This window comes from Agelaius tricolor, unplaced genomic scaffold (assembly GCF_023055355.1).
Source record: "Agelaius tricolor isolate 1412-34295 unplaced genomic scaffold, bAgeTri1.0.p SCAF_4, whole genome shotgun sequence".
Lineage (NCBI taxonomy): Eukaryota > Metazoa > Chordata > Aves > Passeriformes > Icteridae > Agelaius > Agelaius tricolor.
The window spans coordinates 50,523,352-50,546,488 of record NW_027269264.1 but is presented as its reverse complement, the minus strand read 5'-3'; the positions used below and the strand labels follow the sequence as shown (position 1 = coordinate 50,546,488).

General features: G+C 42.5%; 1 protein-coding gene across 1 annotated transcript in view; it reads left to right on the top strand.

The window, feature by feature from the left end:
* The window catches only part of UBE2R2 (ubiquitin conjugating enzyme E2 R2), a 54,328-nt gene that overhangs the window by 22,651 nt on the left and 8,540 nt on the right, over window positions 1-23,137 (top strand). Inside the window, exons 2-3 of the mRNA XM_071425761.1 lie at window positions 16,950-17,036; window positions 20,348-20,445. Of these exons, the coding sequence (XP_071281862.1) occupies window positions 16,950-17,036; window positions 20,348-20,445 (185 nt within the window). The remainder of the gene's footprint in view (window positions 1-16,949; window positions 17,037-20,347; window positions 20,446-23,137) is intronic.

Sequence of the window (23,137 nt, the reverse complement as noted above, 5' to 3'; positions counted from 1 at the left end):
TGCTACAGCACAGTGAAGCTTACTGCATGGAAAATGAGCTTGAAAGAATCTCCAGATTGGACTTTGGCACTAATATGAGTTTACTTCCCAACAGTTGATATTTGAATCAAACTGTCATATTTTAATGTATTGTCCTTTCCAATACTGATTTATGTACTAGATCACAATTGCTTCTGTCTGCTCAGTCCACTGGTTTTGTCCTTGATACTGCCTGGTAGGTTTTAATAAAATACTTAAGGCAGCTGAACTTGCTATATGTGTTTTGATGGGGAGGAAAAGAACAACAAAAGAAAGGCTTTAAATATGGTTTGATCATCCACTGTAAATTAATACAGGCATTTGTGCAAAGAGTTAGTAGCAAATGCAGATGAGATGCTGAATGCAGAGTGGCAGCCTGTCTGCCTGAGAAAGACACCAGAGGCTCACCTGGGGTCTCTGCAGAATGTTTTGACTAAGAGAGTATAGCTTAGTACTCCTGATCTTTCATGTTAGCAGGAAGACAGTTCTCAGTTAACCTTATATATGTTAATTTTCCCACAGCCTTTTTTTATTTAGCATTATGACAGTTTGAGAAGTACCAGTTGAACTGTGTAACACATAAAGAAATAATACTGGGATAAATACGTCTCTCTGAAACCAACCTCTGAGAGGAATCCAGGAGTCTTAAATGCTGACTTCTGGAGTGTGGGTAGTTGGTTTGGTGTCTTCTCTGAATCCTTGCTGTACAGACAGCTAAGTGCTTCAAGGCTGGGAAGTGACAGACTAAAATGGCACACATAGTACCTAAAATAAATTAGGATTTTACATTATTCTAGGTGATTAAGACCAAGTTAATGATCAAATAGGTCAGTTGCTGAAGTCTAATAGCTATCAAGACATTGAAATTACAAGTACTACCAGGCAGAAAATAATTAAACTACCATGTAGAAAGCATTCAATCCGATGCTTTTTGTTTACATTTTCAGGAGAGGGTAAATGTGTTAATGAAATTAAGGAAGTTTTCTTGAGTTAGATCACAAAAAGGGTGGCAAGGTGGTTCCATGGAAGTGAACTGAATGATCATTTACCTTGTGACATTGCTTACTCCTGTACTTTGTGTGTAAGTGAGGTGGGTTTTACACTGATGTCTCTGTAAATCGTGTGTGGTAAGCAGGGTCTGATGACCTAGTAAAAACATTACTGAGATGGGAGTGCCCTGGCTCCCCAGACATACTGTGCTTCTGCATGTGCAGTTCATGCTCCAGATTCTATAGAGGAACTGCTGCTCTGCCATGCAGACATTGCTTAGCAGTTGTGAAAATGCTGGTTATTAGAGTGGGATTGCAGACATTTTTGCCATAGTACAGAACTTGAACCAAGCAGCTGCAGCTGGTTTCCTGGGATACCAGAGCAAAAGCCATGAACAGATTAGATGTTGTTCCCCTTTTGCTCTTGGACTCATTGACTGGCTTGTCAGTGTTGTCTAGACAACTTACATTGCAGGTTTGTTTGAAGCGCACCATATTTGGAACGGATTAGCAAAATCAATATGATGTAATTTATTTTGTCACATATGAAGCTGAAAGCTGGTCATGCAGTCAAAGGCAAGGGTCTTTATCTGCAAAGTTTCCCTCTGCTTTCTGTGGTAGGTGCAGGGCATCTACTTGTGTAGCTCTCAAGTACCCTGTTAAGAAGGTTAAGGATTCTTGGCACTGCAGCATATTAATGTCAATGCCTGTCTTAAAATGAGATAGGGGATAACTTGGTAAGCCTTCTGATATTTTTTTTAATACCTAAATGAGTTAAATGATTTCTTACTTGTTATACTGGTGCTGAAAGTTGGCAAGCTGACCTGAGCACTTCAAATATCAAAAAGTCCCTTGGAAAGCAATCTTTTTTAGAGCTTTTCTTTTGACATAGTGAATACTGAATGGTAACCCTCAGAACAAAACTTGCATAGTTTCTGTAACAGGAATTTTTAGGAAATCTCTTCCTATTTGTAATGGAAATTCCTTGGGGTGGAGAGGATAACTTCTCTAAACCTCAAAGTATAGCATGGTAATTTGAAACCCTGTTGGGTGTCTAGAATTGCAGGCTGTTTGAGCGACAGATCCGTACCCTACTGATAAGCCTGGTTTGGTTTGAACACATATATTTAATGTTGGTGATAGTGATAATGGACTGAAGTTAATAAACTTTAAAGTCATTCAGCAGCATTGTGGCTAAGAAGGGAGGAGACTGTGCATAAAGAAATATGTAGCTAAAGGTACGCTGCTTAGGATCCCCACTGAGAATTTTTTTTCACTTCCTCTGTTTCTAAATTGGAGTTGAAGTGAAAACATAAATAATTGATGCCATAAATACTATATGTGAGTTCTGCTACTTCCTGGGATAGTAATGGCTTTGATTTCCCCTCCTAAATTCACATGACAGTGATAAATGTGCTGTCTCCTTCTCCAGGAGGTTTCAGAAAGTACCACATTCTGCTGACCTAATTGATGCCAAGTGATAATTAGGTTTCTAAAAAACTCTGTAGTCCTATTAGAGTAGGTATTCATGACTGTTCTGATAAGTGGGTGCAAAGTGGGAGTTAAAAGGGATTCTCTCATCATTGTGTGATTGCTTAGTATTGCTGTGCAGAGGAGGAGAGCTCTGCTGCTCCTGCAAAGCATCTTTGTAGTAAGATGTCCGTATTGATACATAAGCATTACTTCTGGATGTGTTCAGGTGCACGGAAGTGTTTTGTAAGAAAAGAAACACGGGGGGGGGGGGGGGGGGGTTGGTTTTGTTATTATACTCCAAGACATATGTCCATAAGAGCAGTGTGATTATTTTAATTAAATACAGTACTTGTGCGAACTTTATAATGGGCGCTGGAGATGTTCCTTGTCCATGGGTTTGGCGCATAGGAAAAAATGCTGCCGTGTCAGGGAACCGCTTTGTATCTTAAAGTGTGACAGTTACTATGTTTTGGGTGTTTGCCTTTATAAAAAGTAAGCTTGTTGGTAGTATGGTGTGATCCTCTGCTTCCAGTTAAAAATCCAAGTAGTTTCGGACATCTGCAGGATAGTCTGTGTTGCACCAAATCCATCAATATTGGCTATAGAACAGTGCAACGCTGAGCAGGCAAGTGTAATGTTAAAGGTCAGATGTGCAGAGATCTTCAGAGACAGTTGTGCTGCTTGGCTGAGCTATCTGTGTGCCTGATGCATAAAATTTGTGATGATATGCTGAGGCCTACCTTGAGAGTGGTTTTGTGAGTGCATGGTCACCCAACACCGTACTTTAGTGTACTTTTTAGGAATCAATGGGGCTGCTCCTAAGGTGGATAAACTTTTTCACAGGGCCAGTTCAGGACTGGAGGGATGTGGAGGCAAATTGTCTGGATCTGGAAATGCATAACCCTTTCAGTACTGCAAAGACCACCCTTGGATCTGATATTTTACTCCTCAGACTGTTGTCAGTGCCACTTAAGGTCACTGCTGTTGCAGTGTCTGATGGAGACAGTTTTACTCATCTGAAAATGCTTTTCCTTGGAGGCAATAAAAACTGGGCCAAGGTGGGATAGGAGGGACTGAGCAGCAGCTCTAGTAAATAATACTGGATGTCCAAGAATAGGAACAAAAGGATCTTTGTGGTTGATTTTTCTGACAGGCTGCTTGGAATGAGTTCATGCAGTTTTCCCTCACTCCACGACCCTTGCATTTCAGGTACTCCCCCCATGTGTTTCTCAAAACTCTTTGTAGTATGACATGGGTGCATAACCTGCAATTTTTTTGTGAGCTGTTGTGTGCTGGTATTGCCCCTTGTATGGCTAGATACTTCTAAAACTAAAAACTCATAGCATAAAGCTTTCCTTAGGCCAAAATTTCCACCCTGCAGCTGTTCTTGTAGAGAAAAGCAGCTCAGAGCAGCATAAACCAGCTACAGGAAAACAGTTGACTCCTGTTGGTCACCTTGTGGTGCTCTCCCATCCCAGCCAATGCTGTGATCTCCCCCAAAATCTGCCAAGACATACAGAGCTCTTAAATGCACATCATTGTATGTTTGTTCCATGGTAGCATCTGCAGAACTGGTTTTTTTCCCCAGGAAATTAGTTCCATGCAGAAGTAAGACTCTAACCATGTAAAAGTACAGCTTTGTAAGCGACATAAGTGTAAAGAAATTCTTTATGTCCTCAGTCATTTTGCAGTATAATTTTCATCCAGAGGTGTAACATAGCAACATACCTTCCTATATTTATAATTTAAATACTGCTTACTATTTAATATATTGTTTTCTAGGCACAGGATACCTCAAAGGCTGTACTCTTTTTATTTCATTATATCCAGACCTTCTAAAACAAGCCCTGACAATTGGCAGTTATTATAAACATATTGATCATGTGTAGAAGGCTTTGAAGTTACTCTGCAAACAGTTGTATAACTTTTGATAGTATTTGAGAAAATAAAAATCAGCACCAATTCTATTAATTATTTGATTTGGGGGAAAGCCTACTTTGCACATCAGGACTGTAGGGAAGATAGAGACCTGTGGTTGCCAGACGAATGTTTCAGCTGCTAAAAAGCAAACCTCTGAAGTACTTTGACAGCGTCTAGCCTGCAATTGTTGTTGCAAAGTGCTGAAACAGCATTAACATTTTCAGCATCTGAACCTTGTAACTACAAACAAAAGCTGGCTGTTTCATTCAGTGCTTGGTGCCAGATGCTCCAGTTCTTTAAGGGCTTGTACTGGAACCTAAATGGTATGTGAGTCAATGCAGCCAAATCACCAAATGTGGTGTTTTGATTTTCTTTCATGCTAGGCTAAAGGAAGCGTTGCATCAGTATTAGTGCTTACCAAAAAGGATAATGTTACAGGGCCTCCTGAAGGAGTGAAAGCACCTTTCCAGTTATGTGCCACATCAATGTGGCTGCAAGAGGTCACAAGATTGGAGAAACTCCACAGTTAATGACACCTGCTGGACTTGCCAATGGAGTTCAAACAGAACTGCTTCCAGCTGATATTATCAAAGTTCATGCTCTGGAAAAGTCCTTTTACAACAACAAAACATTCTCCATTGCTGTTACCTGTGGAAGATACTGCTCTAATGTCACTGTAAAGTTGCTCGAAGGATGTGTTTCTGCAGTGCAAGGCTTACACATCCTTGCCTTCTATGTGCATAGACACTGTTTACTTTAAAATAGCGGTCTGCCTGTGTTGGTATAACTTATTGGAGAAAACGGGTAGCAGCACTGCTCCCCATTCTAGGAAACTCTAAGAATTCTTGAAGTAATGACTTAGGAGGGGTGCAATTAGGGATTATAAAGCCATGCATTACGCTAAAAAAAGTCAAGAGAGGATGACGGTTTACTGTCTTGCCTAATTTAAGAATGAATGGGCATAAAATGGAACTACTGAGCAAGTCAAAATGAAAGTGGATTTTTTACACAGTATGTAGTTAAAACTGTAGAAATAATTGCCACAGGATGTTGTATCTGCTTCTCTGAAAAAAAAATATTAGTCTGAAAGAGATTAAATGAGTTGTTAGGATATCCTTCTGTTCAGTTTTTGCACTAAATGTTGCCTACAAACTGAAAAGGTCAAGAAGCAAGCTGTATGGTTCCCCTATTGAATCAAGGCAAGGTAAAACTTGTATGTAGAGCACTACTGAAAACATCCTGCTTGGTCCCAAGCATGTGTGTGTGGCTTGCAGGTCACATCGCTGGTAACTTCACTGGGAGTTGTGTATCTGTAGGCTTCATGAATGCCAGCAGGGCTCTTGTCCTTGAGCATCTGCTAATTTATAATCACATCTACTTTATCACCACTAGAGGCTCCTCCAAGTCATGCTTTGGATTAATTTCTGTGGCAGGAAGCAGCTTATGCTCTAAGTAGCATGCAGATGTCTGAATCTGTCACTGTAACACCTCTTTACAAGCAGTGAATTTTAATATTTTTTTAAATATCAAAATACAGCCATTCTCTTGCTACTGTGGCTGAATTCAAATTGTCTGTTTGAAATAGTTACTGGGTATTAACTACTGATGAACCTTAAAGCATCAGCACTGAGAAGCTTGTGTTACTTGCTAGTAGGTGGAAAAAACAGTCACAAAATACTTAATGGTCAGTGAGGGTAAATAATTTCCTTTTAACATGAACATATTTTATCCTAGTGTAGATAAGACTTTAATTACCAGCACAGGTTATTTTATGGTTTGCAGGCTTCATTGTGTAACTGGGGTAGGTTTACCATGACAGGGCTGTACTTATAAAACACTGATGACTTTTGCTGCAAAATGCTTATTTTACTGCATTGTAATTTGATAGAGTGTATCAGGTATACTGTGTCTTATCTAACAGCCTAACAGCACAAAGACTTAAGTTTTCAAGAATTAATCTGATCAGACAGGAAAGAGTATCATCATGGGATTGTCCAGCATGTAAATATGGATAAATTGTCTGTTCTTGCCAGTCTTAGGATTTGGTAGTCTTGGCTTATTCCATACACTTTCAAGTCTAGTGCTCAGTGTTAGTTTTTTGAAGATGTGTGGGTATAATTTTTCTCTGGATGGAATAAGAGAACCCACTTTCCAAACTGACTGTATGGATGCTGCATTTTCTGAGTGTGGAAGCATGCTGGAGCACTGCACTTGAGCTGTCAGACACAGTGTGCATTCTTATAAGTGGTCTCTGTATCACAGATAATTGCATATGATGATGTTGTTATTGAGAAAGTGGAGGAGCTTTTAGATAAGTCTTTGCAGGAAGGCAACATGCCTTGTTTCTGAGGAGGCTTCAACACACAAAGTTGCTATGTGGCTACTGGCATGCACGTGCAAATGCTTTGGGAGGTCATATTTTGTCTGTCTCTCTAGCATTCAGGCAAACATTTAAGACTTTAAAAAGCAGAGCTGAAAAATAAGTTATCTGAGAATGATAAGAAGGTAGATATCCAAAGAGTCTAAGTAGAAAATGATGTCTCACAATAGAAAATTTGTTTTGTCTGCAAGTACTCTTTTTTTTTTCTTGAGATATCACCTGTTCCTACAAATATTTATAAATGCAGCACCTCTTGCAAGAGCTTTTGCTGTCAGCCTGATATTACAGTTCATCTTGTTGCTCACCTTGGACTGGCCTGCTTTTTTCCCCATTGTTGGGTTTGGGGGCTTTTCTTCAGTAGCATTCCAGTTCTTACTAGGAGCAGACTGTAGACCTACGATAGATCTTGTCTTATCTTTGCTGGTATGGCAGCCACGCATGATCTGTCACACAAATTTCTTCTAAAGTTAAGTCATATATGACACTTTGAATCAAGAGCAATATCTATGACATGCTTAAATACAGGAAGAAAAATGAAATGAGTTCTAATTTCCCTTCAGATCCTTTCTTTGTATGGGCAGAAATAGTGCATAATATTAAAGCTACTTTAAGGGTTGCTTTTAGTCCCACAGTTGTACAACTTTCCTTTGACTTTCCTACAAGTTCCATCCTTCTTCATCCAAGTGATAAGATCCCTTTCTATTCTCATGTTACATGCGTCTCATTAATTTTTTGCCTTGACCTTAATCCTCTTAACCTGTGGTAGGCTTAAGTGGTTCTTCCTGACTGCTACTCTCACCTGGTATACCTTCGAACTTAATAGTTCAAATTAATTAAATTCAAGCTTGAATTTCAGGGCTGTGTATTCTTGTACCAAGCTTGTTTGACTGCAGTAGTTCTGCTTTTATAAGTATAAATGATACCTTAAATTATGCTGCACTGCAGATGACTCAACCTGCATTGCTCCCTTTTGCTGGCTCTTTCAGGAGATTTTTCAGCAAAGTGAGGTTTCTGGTTTTATCTGGATGTTGTATTAGTAACTGACATGGCAGCTAGTTTGAACATAGGTAGAAATATTAATGCTAGCCTTCACTTCAGTGTTGTACTTTTCTCTTGTATATCCATAGTAAAGTAATACTGGTTGTAATGCTGTGACCTCCAAATCCTCTGAAGCACAAGGCAGGGGTGAAAAGATGTGAAGAATGACAGAATGCTGAATGCCTCTTAAATTTGGTTCCTCACTAGCAAAAAAAGTCCACCCAAAACCTGTTTCTGTAGAAAGAATGGCCTGTGGAGCAAGGGATGTCTGTGTATCAGCTAATGCATTTATCCAAGATAAAACTTTATATTTGGTCTGGTCGGAGGAGCCCATAATGATGAAGCTGACAGGTGCATCATGCAGTAATGTGAAAATTTGCCTTGTGTCTCAGATATAAGCTTCTTGCTAGCAAATACCTTCTGATACAATGCTGGCTCCTGCAGTGAGCTGGGGGATGCTGGGCAGGAGCCAGCTGGTGGACACGTATCAGACTTCACTTGTGCAGGATCAGAGACACTTTTCACATGGGTGGTACGCTGGGTGGGGCTATGCGTAATACAGTTGTGTGACTGTAAGGTTATGCATCTACACTAACACATTGCTGATTGGGTCTCCACACTAGGAGATGGTGCTGCTGATTTAGCTGCTTGCTTGGAAGCAGTACAGTCCAGCAGACTTGCTGGACTGCCTAGATTTACTTGCTCAGTCTGCCTAGATTTACTGCCTGTGTCCAGCTCCGGGCAGGAGAGCTTGTGATCAGTAATGCAGTGGCTGAAAAACAAGTGACAAGGCTGCTAGAGTGCCTAGCTGGCTTCTGCATGGCAGCCAGCATAGATAAGGTTTCAACTGCAGTTCCTGAGTGCTGCCATTCACCTTCCAGATGCCTGTGTCTCTTAAAGAAAGGCTGCTGGTATGCCAGCTCAAGAAGTCTCATCAGAGAGCTGCTGCCTGCCATGCTGGGAAAGGCAAAGTTGTGTAACACTGCAGCACAGTGCTAGGGTTTACACTTAAAATACTATAAATATGCCTTTCCCCTTGCTGCTTATGAAAGAGGTGACTGCATCAAGACCTGCCCTGTGTTTTTAGCAGAACATGTGATGGGCTGTCCCTTGAGAAGAGCTTTCCTTTGCATCCAGCCTGGCTTGCATAGGAAGAGAATCAAAGCAGTTAGTCATTCACTGACTCATGAATGGTACTTGTTTAAGGAATTGGCTAAAAATAGTAAAAATAGGCTGAAGGAAAGGGTGTTCTCACATTGAGCTAGCTTGGACATCTCTTCACTCAGCAGATACAAATGTTATGGCTTGCTTCACAGAGCATAAAAACAATCTGCTGTGTTTTGGTAAAGATGCAAAGTTGGAATGAATAGGTGAGTTCACAGATACTCTGTCCAGCATTATTGAAAATTGGGATGTGTTTTGGCAGTGAATAATCACAGAACCTTGAGAGTTTGGGAGGGACCTTAAAGATAATCCAATCCCAACCCCCCTGCTGTGGCAGGGACACCTCCCACTAAACCAGGTTATTCAAAACCTTATCCAGCCTGGCCTTGAATATTTGCAGGGATGGGGCATCTACAGATTTCTGGGCAACCTGTGCCAGTGTCTCGCCACCCTCACAGTAATGAATCTTCTCCTAATATCCAACCTCAATTTCCCCTCTTTCAGTTTGTGCCCATTACTCTTTGTCCCATCTATAGTTCCTGATGATGAGTCTCTCTCCAGCTTCCATATAGGCCCCTTCAGATACTGGAGAGTTCCTGTGGGGTTTCCATAGAACCTTCTCTTTGCCAGGCTGAACAGCCCCAGCTTTCTCAGCCTGTCTGCAGAGGGGAGCTGCTCCAGTTCTCTCAGCAACTTTGTGGCCTTCTCTGGACTTGCTCCAGCACTTCCATGTCATTCTCTGTGCTGGGGTCACCAGAACAGTATGCAGTAATCCAAGTGGGATGTCACAAGAGTGGAGGGGAGAATGACGACCCTTGACCTGTTGGCCACACTTCTTTGGATTTATCCCAGGATACATTTGGCTTTCTGGGCTGCGAGTGCTCACTGCCAGCTCACATTGAGTTACGCATCAACCATCACCCCCAGGGCTTCTCTGCCAGGCTGCTTTCAATCACCCACTTCTCTGTGGGTGTGCCACAATCCAGGTGTAGGACCTCACACTTTGCTTTGTTGAACATGATGAGGTTTGCAGAGTCCCATCTCTCCAGCCTGTCCAGGTCTCTCCAGGTGGCATCCCTTCCTTCCAGAGCATGATTGCACTACAGAGCTCGGTGTCATCAGTGAATTTACTGAGGGTGCCCTTAATCCCACTGTCAGTCAATCCCACTGATAAATTACCAGGATAAATCTCAAGTATTTCATTCTGTCTCACAGTCAGCCTTTTCACAGATGTGCCTGTGTAAATCTGCTTCAAGAAAACATTAATTACTCACCTAGTAAAGTTAAATTCCAAAATGTGAGATTGAACAAAATATTGAAGATATCATAAACTAATTCAATTCTTACTAAAAGAGACAGTTTTTTGGACCTTGAAGCCTGGCAAGGAGAGAGAGGTGCCCAAAATAACAACCCTCTATGTATGTAATTGGAGGACTTCCACACATGATGCCAGAGATGCCAGTAATGTACCATGATACTTTGTATAAACAGTCTCAAATATTCCCGCCACTGCTCCAGCAAAACTAATTGTTTTTACAAATGGAAAAGATGGGAAATTGCATTATCTGAGGTGGACAGAAACTGTTTCTAGAATAGTTATGCTTGTGTGAGGGCTTTACCAGTTCAGGTACCAGCATGCTCAGTTATATGTACAGTAGGGTATTTCAAGTCCCAGCTTCTACTCTGAAGCAAAGACCTAATGGGAGATGCATGATTTGGTTTAAACTGTAAATGTGGTGTCCCCAAGTATCTCTGGCTCCTTCAGAAAATATCAGGCTGCACAGGGAAAATTAAGTTTCACACATTTGGAGTTATTCTTCCTATTTTGTCTAAATGAAGACATCATCGTGTTTGTGCAGTTCTAAATAAGAACTGAGTCATCTGTTTCTGCCTGGAAAATAGTCACACAGAGTAGCCTCTCTGCACAGCCCACACACAGTGACCCCAATCTCAAGCCTGTGTACAGTCTGTGGGCAGCCTGAAGGAATCAGATCCAACAGCACAATCTCTACACGAAGCCTTCAGCCATGGCAGAAACCTCCTAACATATGGCCTGTCACAGTCTCTGATATATTCCATCTTCATCTTTTTGTCTCCTAAAATCAGGCCTGATCTTGGAGTAAAGGTTAAATTGAGGGTGAAATCTTGTAATATTTCAACATGGGAATTCCTGGGAAAATACATAAACCTCAATATGACATCAGCTTTCTCTCATGGGAATCTGAAGTTGTTTTATTGTTTGGTCCCTGTGTCAAAGCTCAGTGAAGGTGTTGAACCAACAGCTAGGCCTGTGAAAGAGGATCAAGTAATTGTTTGGTGGTGTGTCTTACCTAGCTGCTGTTAATGGCCTTCGAAGTGATGACACAGCAGACAAGAGCAAAAGCTGAGTGAAAATGGGCAGGTTATAGAATAAATACTTTGTTGTTTCAGGATGCCACTGTTTCCAACTCAATATCTCTTGCTAAATGCTGCATCTCCTTCACTGGTTGAAATGATAGCATTTTCTGTAACATCATGAAAAGTCAAACTCACAACCAAAGCAGTGGAAATTGACCTGGCAGTTGTTAGCTGAGTGTAGGTGGTGCTCGTGTAATCTGCCCCTTTACCTGCTTTGGTTCAGGTTGGATGACTTGCCAACAATCTCAGCTTTATGAATGTTGCAGATAAATATTTAATAACATCTTACTGTTAAAAGACATTCTGGTAAAAGGAAATCTAGTTTGTACCAGAGGAAGTCTTCCATTGAGAACAACAGATTTAGTAGTGCCCCAGATAACTAAATTAGGAAATGTGTACAAGATATGATTTAGTGTGAAACAAGAATGGGCTGGTGCCTGTCAAACCAGTCTCTGATTGTGTAAGCTAGCCTTACTTCTTGACTCATCATTGCTCTGCTGAATTTTGGCTCTATCTTTTTTGTTTAGATGCTTCATGTTCTTCTCATGACATCTAGTTCATTCTGCACATTCAGATCTTTGTGATTTAAATTCCTTATGAAACAGCGCAGGTAATGTGGGGTATAAGGGCTTTTCTGCTGTTACTGTTCATATGGCCACTACAGCAACAAGGGAGTTTTCAGGACTCACAAGACTTGAATGGTCTGGTCACTCATCTTAGATCAGAGATGTGCTCCTCCTATTCTCTGAAGCACAACAGATGGCAATAAACACTGATACAGTGTTGCTGGGAAATGAAGCAATAACTGGGTTTGAAGTACCAGGCTAGCACCCAGCTCTGCCACAAGAAATTGCTTAGGCCGTAAGTCACAAATGGAGCTGAAAGAGCTGTGTTGGCCCTACATTTTACCTCACCAAATAGCTGACAGTGCAGTGGGATGGCTGTAATGCTGTTTCACATGTTGTGAGCTGGATGATACTTTACTGGAGGTGCTTTAAACCTCACTGCTGTGAGAAACTGGCTGCTGGTACTGACTGCTGACCTCTACTGAACATGCTTAGTAGTGTTTAATACTGCATGCACTAATCCAGGCCTAATGTGGAAGAGGAGATTCCGTTAAATGAATTGTATAATGTGTGATGCACCAGCAGCAGGAAAAGGCATTTTGTGGGATTAGATACAACCACTTAACCTGGTGGTGGCCTGTAGTTCCTGTTCATGTTCAGTGTGTGGAGCAGTCAGCAGGAGCACAGTGGGGAGCCTGGTTGTGCCCCTTAAGAAGGAAAGTGAGGAGCCCTTGTGCTATCTGCAAGTCTGCCAGGGCAGATGGGTGATCTGTAAGAGACCTTGGTAGTACCTGCACAGAGTCAATAGGAGCTTATCTGTGGGCTGGCTGTAGCAGATAATTACAAATAACAGCAAAATAATTTCAAAACTCAAACCACTTCCTTTGTATCTGATCTTAAATACAATTTGCTAAAGGTCCTTGCCCTCACTAATGCAGAGTTTTAGAAGGGCTGGCATTAAGCTTGCCATGTTTTGAAATGAAAGTAATCTCTAAATGGCACTTCCAGGAACACCAAGCAGCTGCAATTTTTGCTGGCCGTTGTAAAAGCTGCTGATGTTCCCCATTATCCTCTAATCAGATCAGTTGTGGTCCTGGTGGCTTTCCAGGAAATGTTTGTGCTTCCTGCGTGGCCTGTCTGCACTGGGTACATAGGATGGATTCAACATTCCTTCCCTTTCTGCCTAAAAATCAGGGGTCTCAGTTTTGTCAGCTTGAAATGGCTGTAAAAAATCAGCGTCAGACTCCTGAAGTGTCACTTACAGCTAGGCTGGAACAAGGACTGAGGCTGGGAGGGAGTCTTGCCTGTGTTAGTCCCATTGGCCTCGCTATTGCAGACCCAGACCAGGATGCTTGGCCACCTGGGCACATGCTGGCTCGTGTTCAGCCATTGTCAACCAGCTCCCCTAGGTCCTTTCCTGCCAGGCAGCTTTCCAGCCTCTCTGCCCCAAGCCTGGAGTGCTTGGAGTGGTTGCGACACAAGTGTAAGTGTTGAGTCAAGTACGTGGCAAGATCTCAAGAAACAAAGTTGCTGTAATAGTTATTCGTAGTGACTGAATCAGTGAATAATTTTCAGTCACATGAGATGTAGTGAGGCTGTGTATTTTTCTGGCATACATAGCAGAACCTGTGTGTTTGTCTTATCCAACTTAAAGAAGATTAACAAACCTGAAGTGCAGTCTCCGTTGAAGATGCAGGGAAGCAGTAAAATAGGAAACAAAGTGACTATGATGGTAGCAATATTCTTAAAATACGTGCTATGGTGTAATTTAGAAGTTGAAGTTTTTGTGGTAGCTGTAAATGTCTCTAAAGGACTGTATCTTCTGTCAGGCTGGACTTCTTAGAAGAGTTTATTTTTCTACAGACTATAATCATGACTAGTTGCAAACTGGGGAAGGGAAGATTGATTGTGACTGGTCTTCATGTTTCTATCTATTTAGTGATGTCAAGGAGCCATGGCATGCAGCTGGCTAAAATCAGCACCAAAACAGGATTATTATCTGTTCTGTTTAAGCTCAGTTTGAGGAGTCAGGGACATGGTGAATGCAGTAACTGTTTGGAACTCGCAGGGGGAAACTGAGCTGCATATTTAGTCCTCCTAAATTAGTTTGTGTGGCTGTAACTGAGCTAACAACAAGCTCCCTGAAAACTCTGCCACTCTCAAGTACCTAGCAGCCTGGCTGAGTTTAACAGATTTTTTTGCCTTATAACAGTGAAATTGTAGGGAAAAACTATTCTGTGAGCTCTACTTAAAATTAGGTTGATTGCTTAATTTGGTCTTTTTTTTTTTTAACATGTTTAGAATCAGGCTTTCAGTGGGGGAAAAAATGACCTCTAATTATGGCTGTTGCTGCATTTTGCAAGCAGTCTTGCAGCTTGTCTTGGAAATTCTTGGCTTGCTTAACCCACACAGAAACTCAAATAGCATTCAGTGAGAGCAGAGTAGGCTTACGTAACTTTCCATGGTTTCTCTTGCAGAAGAGATGAGGTAATTCTCTCAGACCTGTTTGTAATGGCCTGGAAAAGTGTTTGGTTTCACTTTCAAATTCTGGATGATCTCACCATGGGGACTTGACAGTGGTGCTCTTTTTGTTTGGGAAAAATCCCTGCCTGTAATTCAAGGTTTTCTGTTTTGGGGCTTTTGACTCTGAAATCAGGTTTGTAGAGAAGCCTTACTTGCTTTATGTTCCAGCACAGAACCTCCATGTGCTAAAGAGCTACAGACTAGTTAGAAATAGCTGATCACCATGTAACGTGACTGCTTTCTCTAAGTATGTAATGTATTACAGGGAAGCTGGGTTCCTAGCTGCCTGCATGTGGAAAGAAAGATTTCTCTTATTTCTCCAGTTGCGTTTTCTGTTCCTAGAGCTCAAGATACATGTGATACAACACTGCATTCCATAGTGATAGTTATTGTAGGCAGGTAGTCCTTTAATAAAGAACTGTATTTGTCAAACAGGATTTAGAAATTTGGAACAGTTTTCCAGGATCTACACCATCTGTGTGAGTCTGCATCACGTACAGGGACATACTGGTGCCTCAGGCTCAGCTTCTGGAGTGGTCTTGCTGAGACAAACCCTCGGGGTAAGACAATTTGAAAGCAGAGGGGTTTTACTGGGAGGAATGAGACCTGCACTCCTTGAGCATCTATATGGGCTGTAAGCATAGCAGTGCTGGTAATCTGCTGGCACAAAGCTTTTTGTTTTGGAAGCTGTGGCTGTGTAGAAGACAGATTTTGCTAAGACATCTTGTAGGTAGCTCAACCCTGAGTTTTGTTGTCTCTTGCATTTTTAATCTGTCCTTTTGCTGTTTTGTGTCTTAAATCTCCAAAACTGAGTGTAAACACAGGAATGGGCTTTCTTGGGAAAACCCCAGTGTCTGGAGGAGTCTGCAGCTACATGATGCAAGCACTTGAGTTGGAGTGAACGTGCCCTGCCTGGGTAGATCTCTGCTCTGCTCACAGTGCAGTATGTTGTGGGCCCAGGCATGTCCTTGCTGCAGCAATGTGTGGTGACAAGAGCCATTCACTCACTGCTCTTGGAGCAATGGCATTCATGCAACTGGTCTTAAACTGTGGGATTGTTTAAGTGGATCATAAATCTCTTGGCTGTGTGTGTGCTGTGACAAATGACTGCGGGGTGAGGACTCAGTGCTGCTGTAACATGCCCACACACAGTCATGAGTAGGCATCTACAGACCATAAGGCCATGTGAACTGGTGAATTTCTTTCATAAAGGTGAATAGAAAACCTTCTTTTCTTGACTATCTGACACTCTGACCCCATAAAATTTGGGCAAAGCTGTGTGCTGGTAAGTAAAACTGTGGCCAGGTAATAAACAGTTCTGTAGTCCATTTGTTTTGGTTGTCTGCTTCTGTGTACTATGGAATAAAACTTTCCAAAGTTTCTCTTGTTGAGGAAGGGGCATGCTTAGGTACTTAAGTGGAGGAGAGTAACCTGAATTCTGCTCTTACCATGTTGTTCTAGGGTGACTAGGTTTCCTCCTAAATTTGTCTCAAACCGTGATAAATATGAATCTTGCTTTTGGGATCCCTTCTTGCATTTTCTGTTGCAAATGAAGCTGGCTGTGTATGAAGGACCAGAAGATGCTTCTCTGGAGATCCCTTGCTGGGCTGGCAGTAGGACTTTCTAATGAGTTGAGCAGTTCCAAGGAAAGGGTTTGTGCTCCACAGTGCAGCAAGCAGCGTGCGAGTCCACCTTCCAGAGAGAAGTGTTTTGGACACTTGATCAGTCCATATTCAGACTGCTGTGAACAGCAGGACAGCACAGAGAAATTAATTTCCAGTGCTAGGATCTCTGCAGCCTTCCCACAACTGACTTGACTGAAGAAGCTGTGCCCCACAGATGGTTGTTGACCACTGCAAGATGTTTGCTGTCGTTGCCCATCAATATTCCTCAAGGTGCACTCATTTATTAAACAGACACTGATGATGTTGAGACTTCAGAAATGCCTGTGGTGGCAAAACATGTAATATTAGAAACACAGGTGGATGGACCAGCTTAACTTTCAAAGACAAAATAACTAGAGCAAGTTATGTAACTTTTTTTTTCATTATGGGAAGAGTAATTTTAAATATTTGTACAGGCAAATATAAAACAGGTCTATTCAGCTTAGTAAACATTTTTTAGTCTGCTTTTGAACTCAGAAAGAGAGCAGTGCTCTCTTGATTTAAAACTTTTCCAGTATATTTCACCCTGTTTAGCAACAGCTGTTGAATAGTGCTTCTTGAGTTAGGATATGGTAAATGCGTTTTGGCTTGTCTTCTGAGCATTACCAGCCCAGGTGTTTTGATTTTTCTTATTCAGTTAGTGTTTTGCTTATAAGAAATTGCATAAAGTTACACTGTAGGGCCACTTGGGCACTGGTTTATTAAATGAGCAATTTAGTAGCCTTAATGAATTTTTCCCCCAATCTTTTCACTGTAGTTATTGGTTGTTGGTCTTTTTTGCTCTGTTTCATAGCTAAAAAATTCTGCTTTTTTTCAGGCTCACATTAAATTTCCTATTGACTATCCATATTCACCACCTACCTTCAGATTCCTGACCAAAATGTGGCACCCCAACATTTATGAGGTAAGGTGTTTTTTAAAAATCTTTTTCTGGGGTGTGTGAGAGAGCTTTGTGCTTCCTTAAACTCAGTATGTGTATGGGTTACTTTCAGAGGGTAGCCAAGGCTGTGGACTGTCAGCAATTGGATCACAACAGAACAACAGCAGGTCTGGGAGAGGAATGATTCCATATAGAGGCAATTGGTTCAATATCACCCACTTCCACAGAGCTGTATTTGAAGGCTGAAGGCCTGTTTTGGTTCAAAACTTAACTTTTAGTGGAGGTCAGCCAAATCTTAGCTGAACTTTTGGGTATCCTAGAAGAATGTCAACCTGCTAAGAAGCACTGCCTCTATAGTTTTGGGAGCTAAAGGATTTCAGAATGTTCCTTTTGCTGCAGGTCTCTCACCTTATCACAGGTTTTCTTAAGAAAGGTTTTGCAGACTTCCTTTGAACCCACCTGAAAACTGGAATGTCATTCTCTTCCATCCCATGAACAAATAAAGCCCTCAGTTGATGTCTTGGGCTTGGAAAGTCCCTTCTGATAAGTTCTTGCTGCCAAATGCCCAGCTTGGAATGGGTGTGCTTCAAATGGTGAGAAGTGCACTGATGGCTTAGTAATAAATATCTAGAAACCTTGCCAAACTTCAGTGCAGAACAGAATACTAACCCACTTTAATTATTAACTGATCCAGGGAATTGCCCAAGTCCAGGGACATCCTCACATCAGTTTTCTGACCGTTTTCTGATGTGGGTTTTGTACTTGGCACAGGATCTTTCCTGTAGCCAAGGATGTTTTTCTTTAAGGCTCTATTTCAGTTACAGGGAATTTTGTTCTATAAGTAAAGACAACTTTGAAATCTTCAGATAATTGCAGACACATGGGTATTGATTCTGAATCTGGAAATCCTCATGCAGGAGGTGAGTGGCAAATGGCTCCCAAAATGAAATGTACGAAAACAAGCCTTGGAAAGGCCCTTTCCCTGTCCTGGTGAGAAAGATGAAAAATTGTCTCGAAACAGCTGAAGGCAGCAGGAGGAACTAACCCAAAACTTGATGTGTGTATTTTGGGTTTGCTCTTCAAATACACAAGCTCTCAGCTTTATGCTTTGTGTTTATAGGAGTATTTCTTGTAGCTGAGGGTATCTGAAGCAGCTTACAGGCTGTTTTGGCAACATTTAAGCAATGAAGATGAGACACTGGGGTAACTTCAGATGAAACTGAGACTATCTCAGCAAAGTGTTTGATGTTTGAGGGTTTTCAGGAGGAGGGGGACAAAAAAACCCTCTTAGTGCAAGGAAGATGAAAGAAAGCAGCAGTTTACAGAATCTGCTGGTAGGACCAGATGGAGAGGCTGGGGCTGACATTCCAGTTCTGAGCAATGAGACTTGAGCAATGTGTGGTTTTTTCATCTCTGGTTTACTTGGGTCATCTCACTGAACTTTGGTAAAATTGCATTCACTTGCTCTTTATTTTTATGACATAACAGTTCTCAGTCCTGATAGAAATGGAGGATATACCTCAATGGCAAAAAACTACCCCATTCTCCTTGTTTATGTCTTTCAAAAATGCATGTAGGGAAAGGCTTGGCCCCTGACTCTCCTGATCTCTAGAATTTTGTGCTGACCTCATCAGGCCCCATGAAATGTTTACCCCTCCAGACACTTAATACAATGCAGTTGCCAAACATGTAACACTGATTGTGGCAAGACAAAAACTTTTCACATCGTTGCTTCCCTCTATCTTCATTTTGCCAAATATCTGCTTGTCCCCATGCTGCTGATCTGATTGCTTCAGGAACTTTTCCCAAGTGCTGAGATACTTCCTCTGGCCACTAGCATTGCATTCTTCCAGGAAAAGCTTAAAGGAAAAACTAATGGAAATTACTAGTGATAGCAGAGTAGACTGAGCATAATCTTATATTAATAAAGTTAACTTCAGCTTGGAGTGATCCTAAAAAAAGTTCAAGATTTCACAAGCCTGTTGGGGCCCTAAAAGGGAAACTGCCTTCTTAAAGCAAACTGTTCCAGCAATCTAAGTATGTGCTTTGGAATTCAGCAGCTCCAGGTGCTGCCTTGCTGTGTTCTTGACTAAAACCTGCTTCAAAGTGACAAGGGCCTGCTAGATTAGCATACCTGGCATGAATAGTGCACTGCTGAAATCTGGGTACAGATCACAACCCCCCAGGTGAGCTGCTGCTATCTGTAGCTGTGATCACTGGCCTGGGCTCAAAGGCACAGATGCTGTTGCTGTGAGCAGCCCTGCTCTGTGCTCTGAGCAGTGTTGGAAAGATGTGAGACCAGGTGTGTGGGAAGTTTCCAGCTGGAGTCCTGAACAGAGCTGATCCTGTCATCAGTCTGTGCCCTGGACTGGGACAGCAGGAGTGACAAGGAACAGCATGAGTGCTGCCCCACAGCTGGCAGCAAAGCCCATGGGGCCTGGAGAGGCCAATATCTGCTGGCCAGCCTCAGGCCTCATCTGCACCTTCACCCCATCCTGCAGCAGGGCACTGGTGAGTCCCTGGAGTCTGCCTCAGTGGAGGATATTTAGCTGGGGTGGATACTGCTCCAGCCCTCCTGCAAAGCAGTTGTGTCAGAGTGCTGTTGCTGATGGAGAACTGGGTTGACAGCTTTCCTAAATAGGCATTATAGAGCTTTAAATCTATATTCAGGCCATAAGACTGGTGAGTAGAACATATATTGAGGATTATGTGGCTGTATGGCTTCCATATGCTGCCAGAATATTCTTCCTTTTGCATGGTGAAAGGGATTTTCAGTGAAACCTTCAGAAAGCATCTCCTGCTTTTTCATCTGGTATTTTGAACAGCTGTGTCCTAGGGGAGCTGTGTAAGCCTGCCCCACACCATCTGTTCAAGGTCCTTGTGTCCTGGGAGACATAATGTTTTCATACCTGAGCTAGTAGATGGTGATTAAACCCTTCAATTCAAAAATTTCCTGTAGCTAGCTCAAGCTACCAGTGGGAACACAGATTTTCTTCAACCCTACTTGGGGTCTCCTGTGATTAAACATTATGTCACTGTGACAGTAGTACTTGCTATCTGGGGACCAATCTAGTTTTATGTTACATTATTACTATTTTTGCTTACTTCAGTACATTCTTTAAACCTCTTGATTTTATATTGGGTTTTTTGCCAGTTTGCAGGCTAGCCCTTGGAAAAATTCAGAACCATTTCCAGCCCTTGTTGGTTTTTGCTAGCACTTGGATGTTCATATCAATAAGGTTAAACTGATCAGAAGACGGTCTGAGTGGTGGATTTGAGTCATCAGGCCTCAGCCTCCAGCCAAGCTATTCTCAGTGCTTTTTCCTGTCTTGCAGAATGGAGATGTATGTATTTCAATTCTTCACCCACCTGTAGATGACCCACAAAGTGGAGAGCTACCATCAGAGAGGTGGAACCCTACCCAAAATGTCAGGTAACTGTGAATATGTTGTGCAATGGTGACCTCAAAGGCCTGCCATCTCTACAAGACCTAAGGGCTATGGTGGGAGAGATTTGGGAGGGAATTTAAAGTTTTGTGGGGCTTAGGGCTTGAATCAAGTGGGAACCAGACATACCAGTCTGTCTGAACATACTGGGCTGATAGGGCAGAGCCTTCTGTTCTATTCATAAGGTTTCATATTCTGCAGGCAAATTATCTCAAATGTTGAAGCCTATCTCATCACTGTTATCTTCTTCCAAGTACCACTAGTAGAAAAGTGTGTGTAATGGTGTTCCAGGTGCACACCAAACTGCTCTATTACTCCCCTTCCCTGCAGGACAGGGGAGAGAAAAATAACACAGAAAACAACTTCCATGTTTGAGATAAAGCAATAGCAAAAGCTTGTGCACATAAGCAAAGGGGAAAAAAATTAATCTCTACTTACCATTGGTGAGCAGCATTCAGCCACTTTCCAGGAAGCAGGGCTTCAGTGCATGTAGCAGTTGCTCCAGAAGGCAAACACTGTGAAATAACAAATGTCCCCCATTTCTCCTCTCTCACTTAGCTTTCATGTCTGAGCTGATGTTATATGATATGGAATATCCCTTTGGTTAAGTTGGACCGGCTGGCTTGGTTGTGCCCCATCTTAGGATCTTGCCACCTCTCAGCCCCTTGATGGGGGAGTGGGGAATGTTGGAGACAGCGCTGATGCTGTGTCAGCACTGCTCAGCAGTAGCCAAAACAATTGCATGTTATCATACCTGTCTAACTATGGATGGAAAGCACTGGGTGCTGCTAAGATAAAATGAGCTACAGCTCAGCAAACTCAATACAGTCTCCACTCTTAATTCCATACCATTTGTTTAGATCCTACATAACATATTTATCTTCCAACTGTTCCACTGTATTTCTTTCTCATTACTGGAATCCCTTCTTACCCACACATACAACCCAAACTACATCCTTGAACCATCTCTGTACCAAATGTACATTTTCATTAACCTGTCCTTTCACAGATGGATATTATTCTCCTGTTTCATGGCTTCCTCCACCCCTCCAGACCCATGACTTGTGCTCTACCCCATCAGGATGGGTGGTCAGGACAGGAGAAGCAGCACACTTGGTCATTGGTCACCAGCCTGGCTCACATCATCATCACATTCTCCTTGCTCCTCACAAAATTCATTCTTTGTCAGGTCATGTTCCTGTTCCTTTACTTCCTGTGACATAAAACTCACACAGTTTGTTTTTCCTGCAGGGTTAAATCTCCTTGAGGTACACACTGGGTCTCCCCATCCTTCCATGTTATCTGCCAAGTACACCCAGATCCCTGGGTAAAGACAATCTCACCAATGTATTTGCCTTTTCCCATGGGAGGAGAATCCACACTGACTTCCCCAGCCACTTTGCTGTGTGTAGTGCAGGGACCTTATCTCCTCCCACAGTGTCTGTGGGGTCAGTTTGGGCAGGATCAGTGCAGCTAGCAGATCCCCTAGCATTGACCAGCCAAGTGGCTTCTGCAAAATTTGCATCCCAGTGCTTCCATTCCCATTACCTAAAACTCTTAACTGTCTTCGGAATTTCTCAGTCTTTCCAGAGCTTGTGGGTGGTAAGGGATGTGATATATTCTCTCAATGTTTCTTTGCTTTGGAGTTTATGAGATTATTTTGAAAATTAGTCCCATTGCCTGATTCAGTTCTCTCTGGGGTACCATGTCACCACAGAATGTGTCTCTCAAGACCTGAGGTTGTGTTCCAGGCAGTGGCATGGTTTATTTGGTACATTTCCAGCTAGTTGTTGCCTCTGGTGTAGTGAGTAAGTAACTCTTGCCTTGGCGTGTGTGTGGCCCAGTGCAATCTATTTGCCAGGCCTCACCACACTCTAAACCCAGCCACTGTCCTCTATTCCAGGGATATTTCACATGTGTAGCTCCCTTGATGGCAGCACATCTTTCACATTTGTGGATAACCTGTGTGATGGCCTCTATGGCCATGTCCATCCCTTTATCATGAGCCCATCTGTGTATTGCACCCCTTCCTAGATATCCTGAAGTGGCCTGGGGCTAGAAATAGCTCACCCTTTTGCTCCCAGCCTTAGTCTCCCTGAGCTATTCCAATCTTCACAGCATTGTGAACAACCTGTTTGTTGTTCTGATGTTCTTCTGCAGCAGATAAGTTCCAGGAGGCATCACCAAATGCCATCATGGACAAAATAGGCTAGAATTAGAGATATTAATTAAATTTGTCACCAACAAAATCAGAGCAGGATAATGAGAAGTAAAATAAGACCTTAAGAACAACTTCCCCCCCACCTCTCCCTCCTTCCCAGCTCTACCCCCTACCACAGCAGGGTATGGGGGTAGTGGAATGGGGGTTATAGTCAGTTCATCACACATTGATTCCCCTGCTGCACCATGGGGTCCCTCCCACAAGCGTGCCAGTTCTGCATTAACTCTGCCAGCATGAGTCCACCCCATGGGCAGTAGTCTTCCCCAAACTGCTGCAGCGTGGGTCACACTTCCACTGGGTGCAGGCCTTCAAGGACCAGCTGCTCTAGTGAGAGAGCTGTTCTCTCCATGGGTTTCCCACAGGATCACAGCCTCCTTTGGGCATCCCGTGCTCCAGGCCGGGCTCCCCCAGGGGCTGCAGGTGGATCTCTGCTCCCCCGTGCCCTCCCTGGGCTGCAG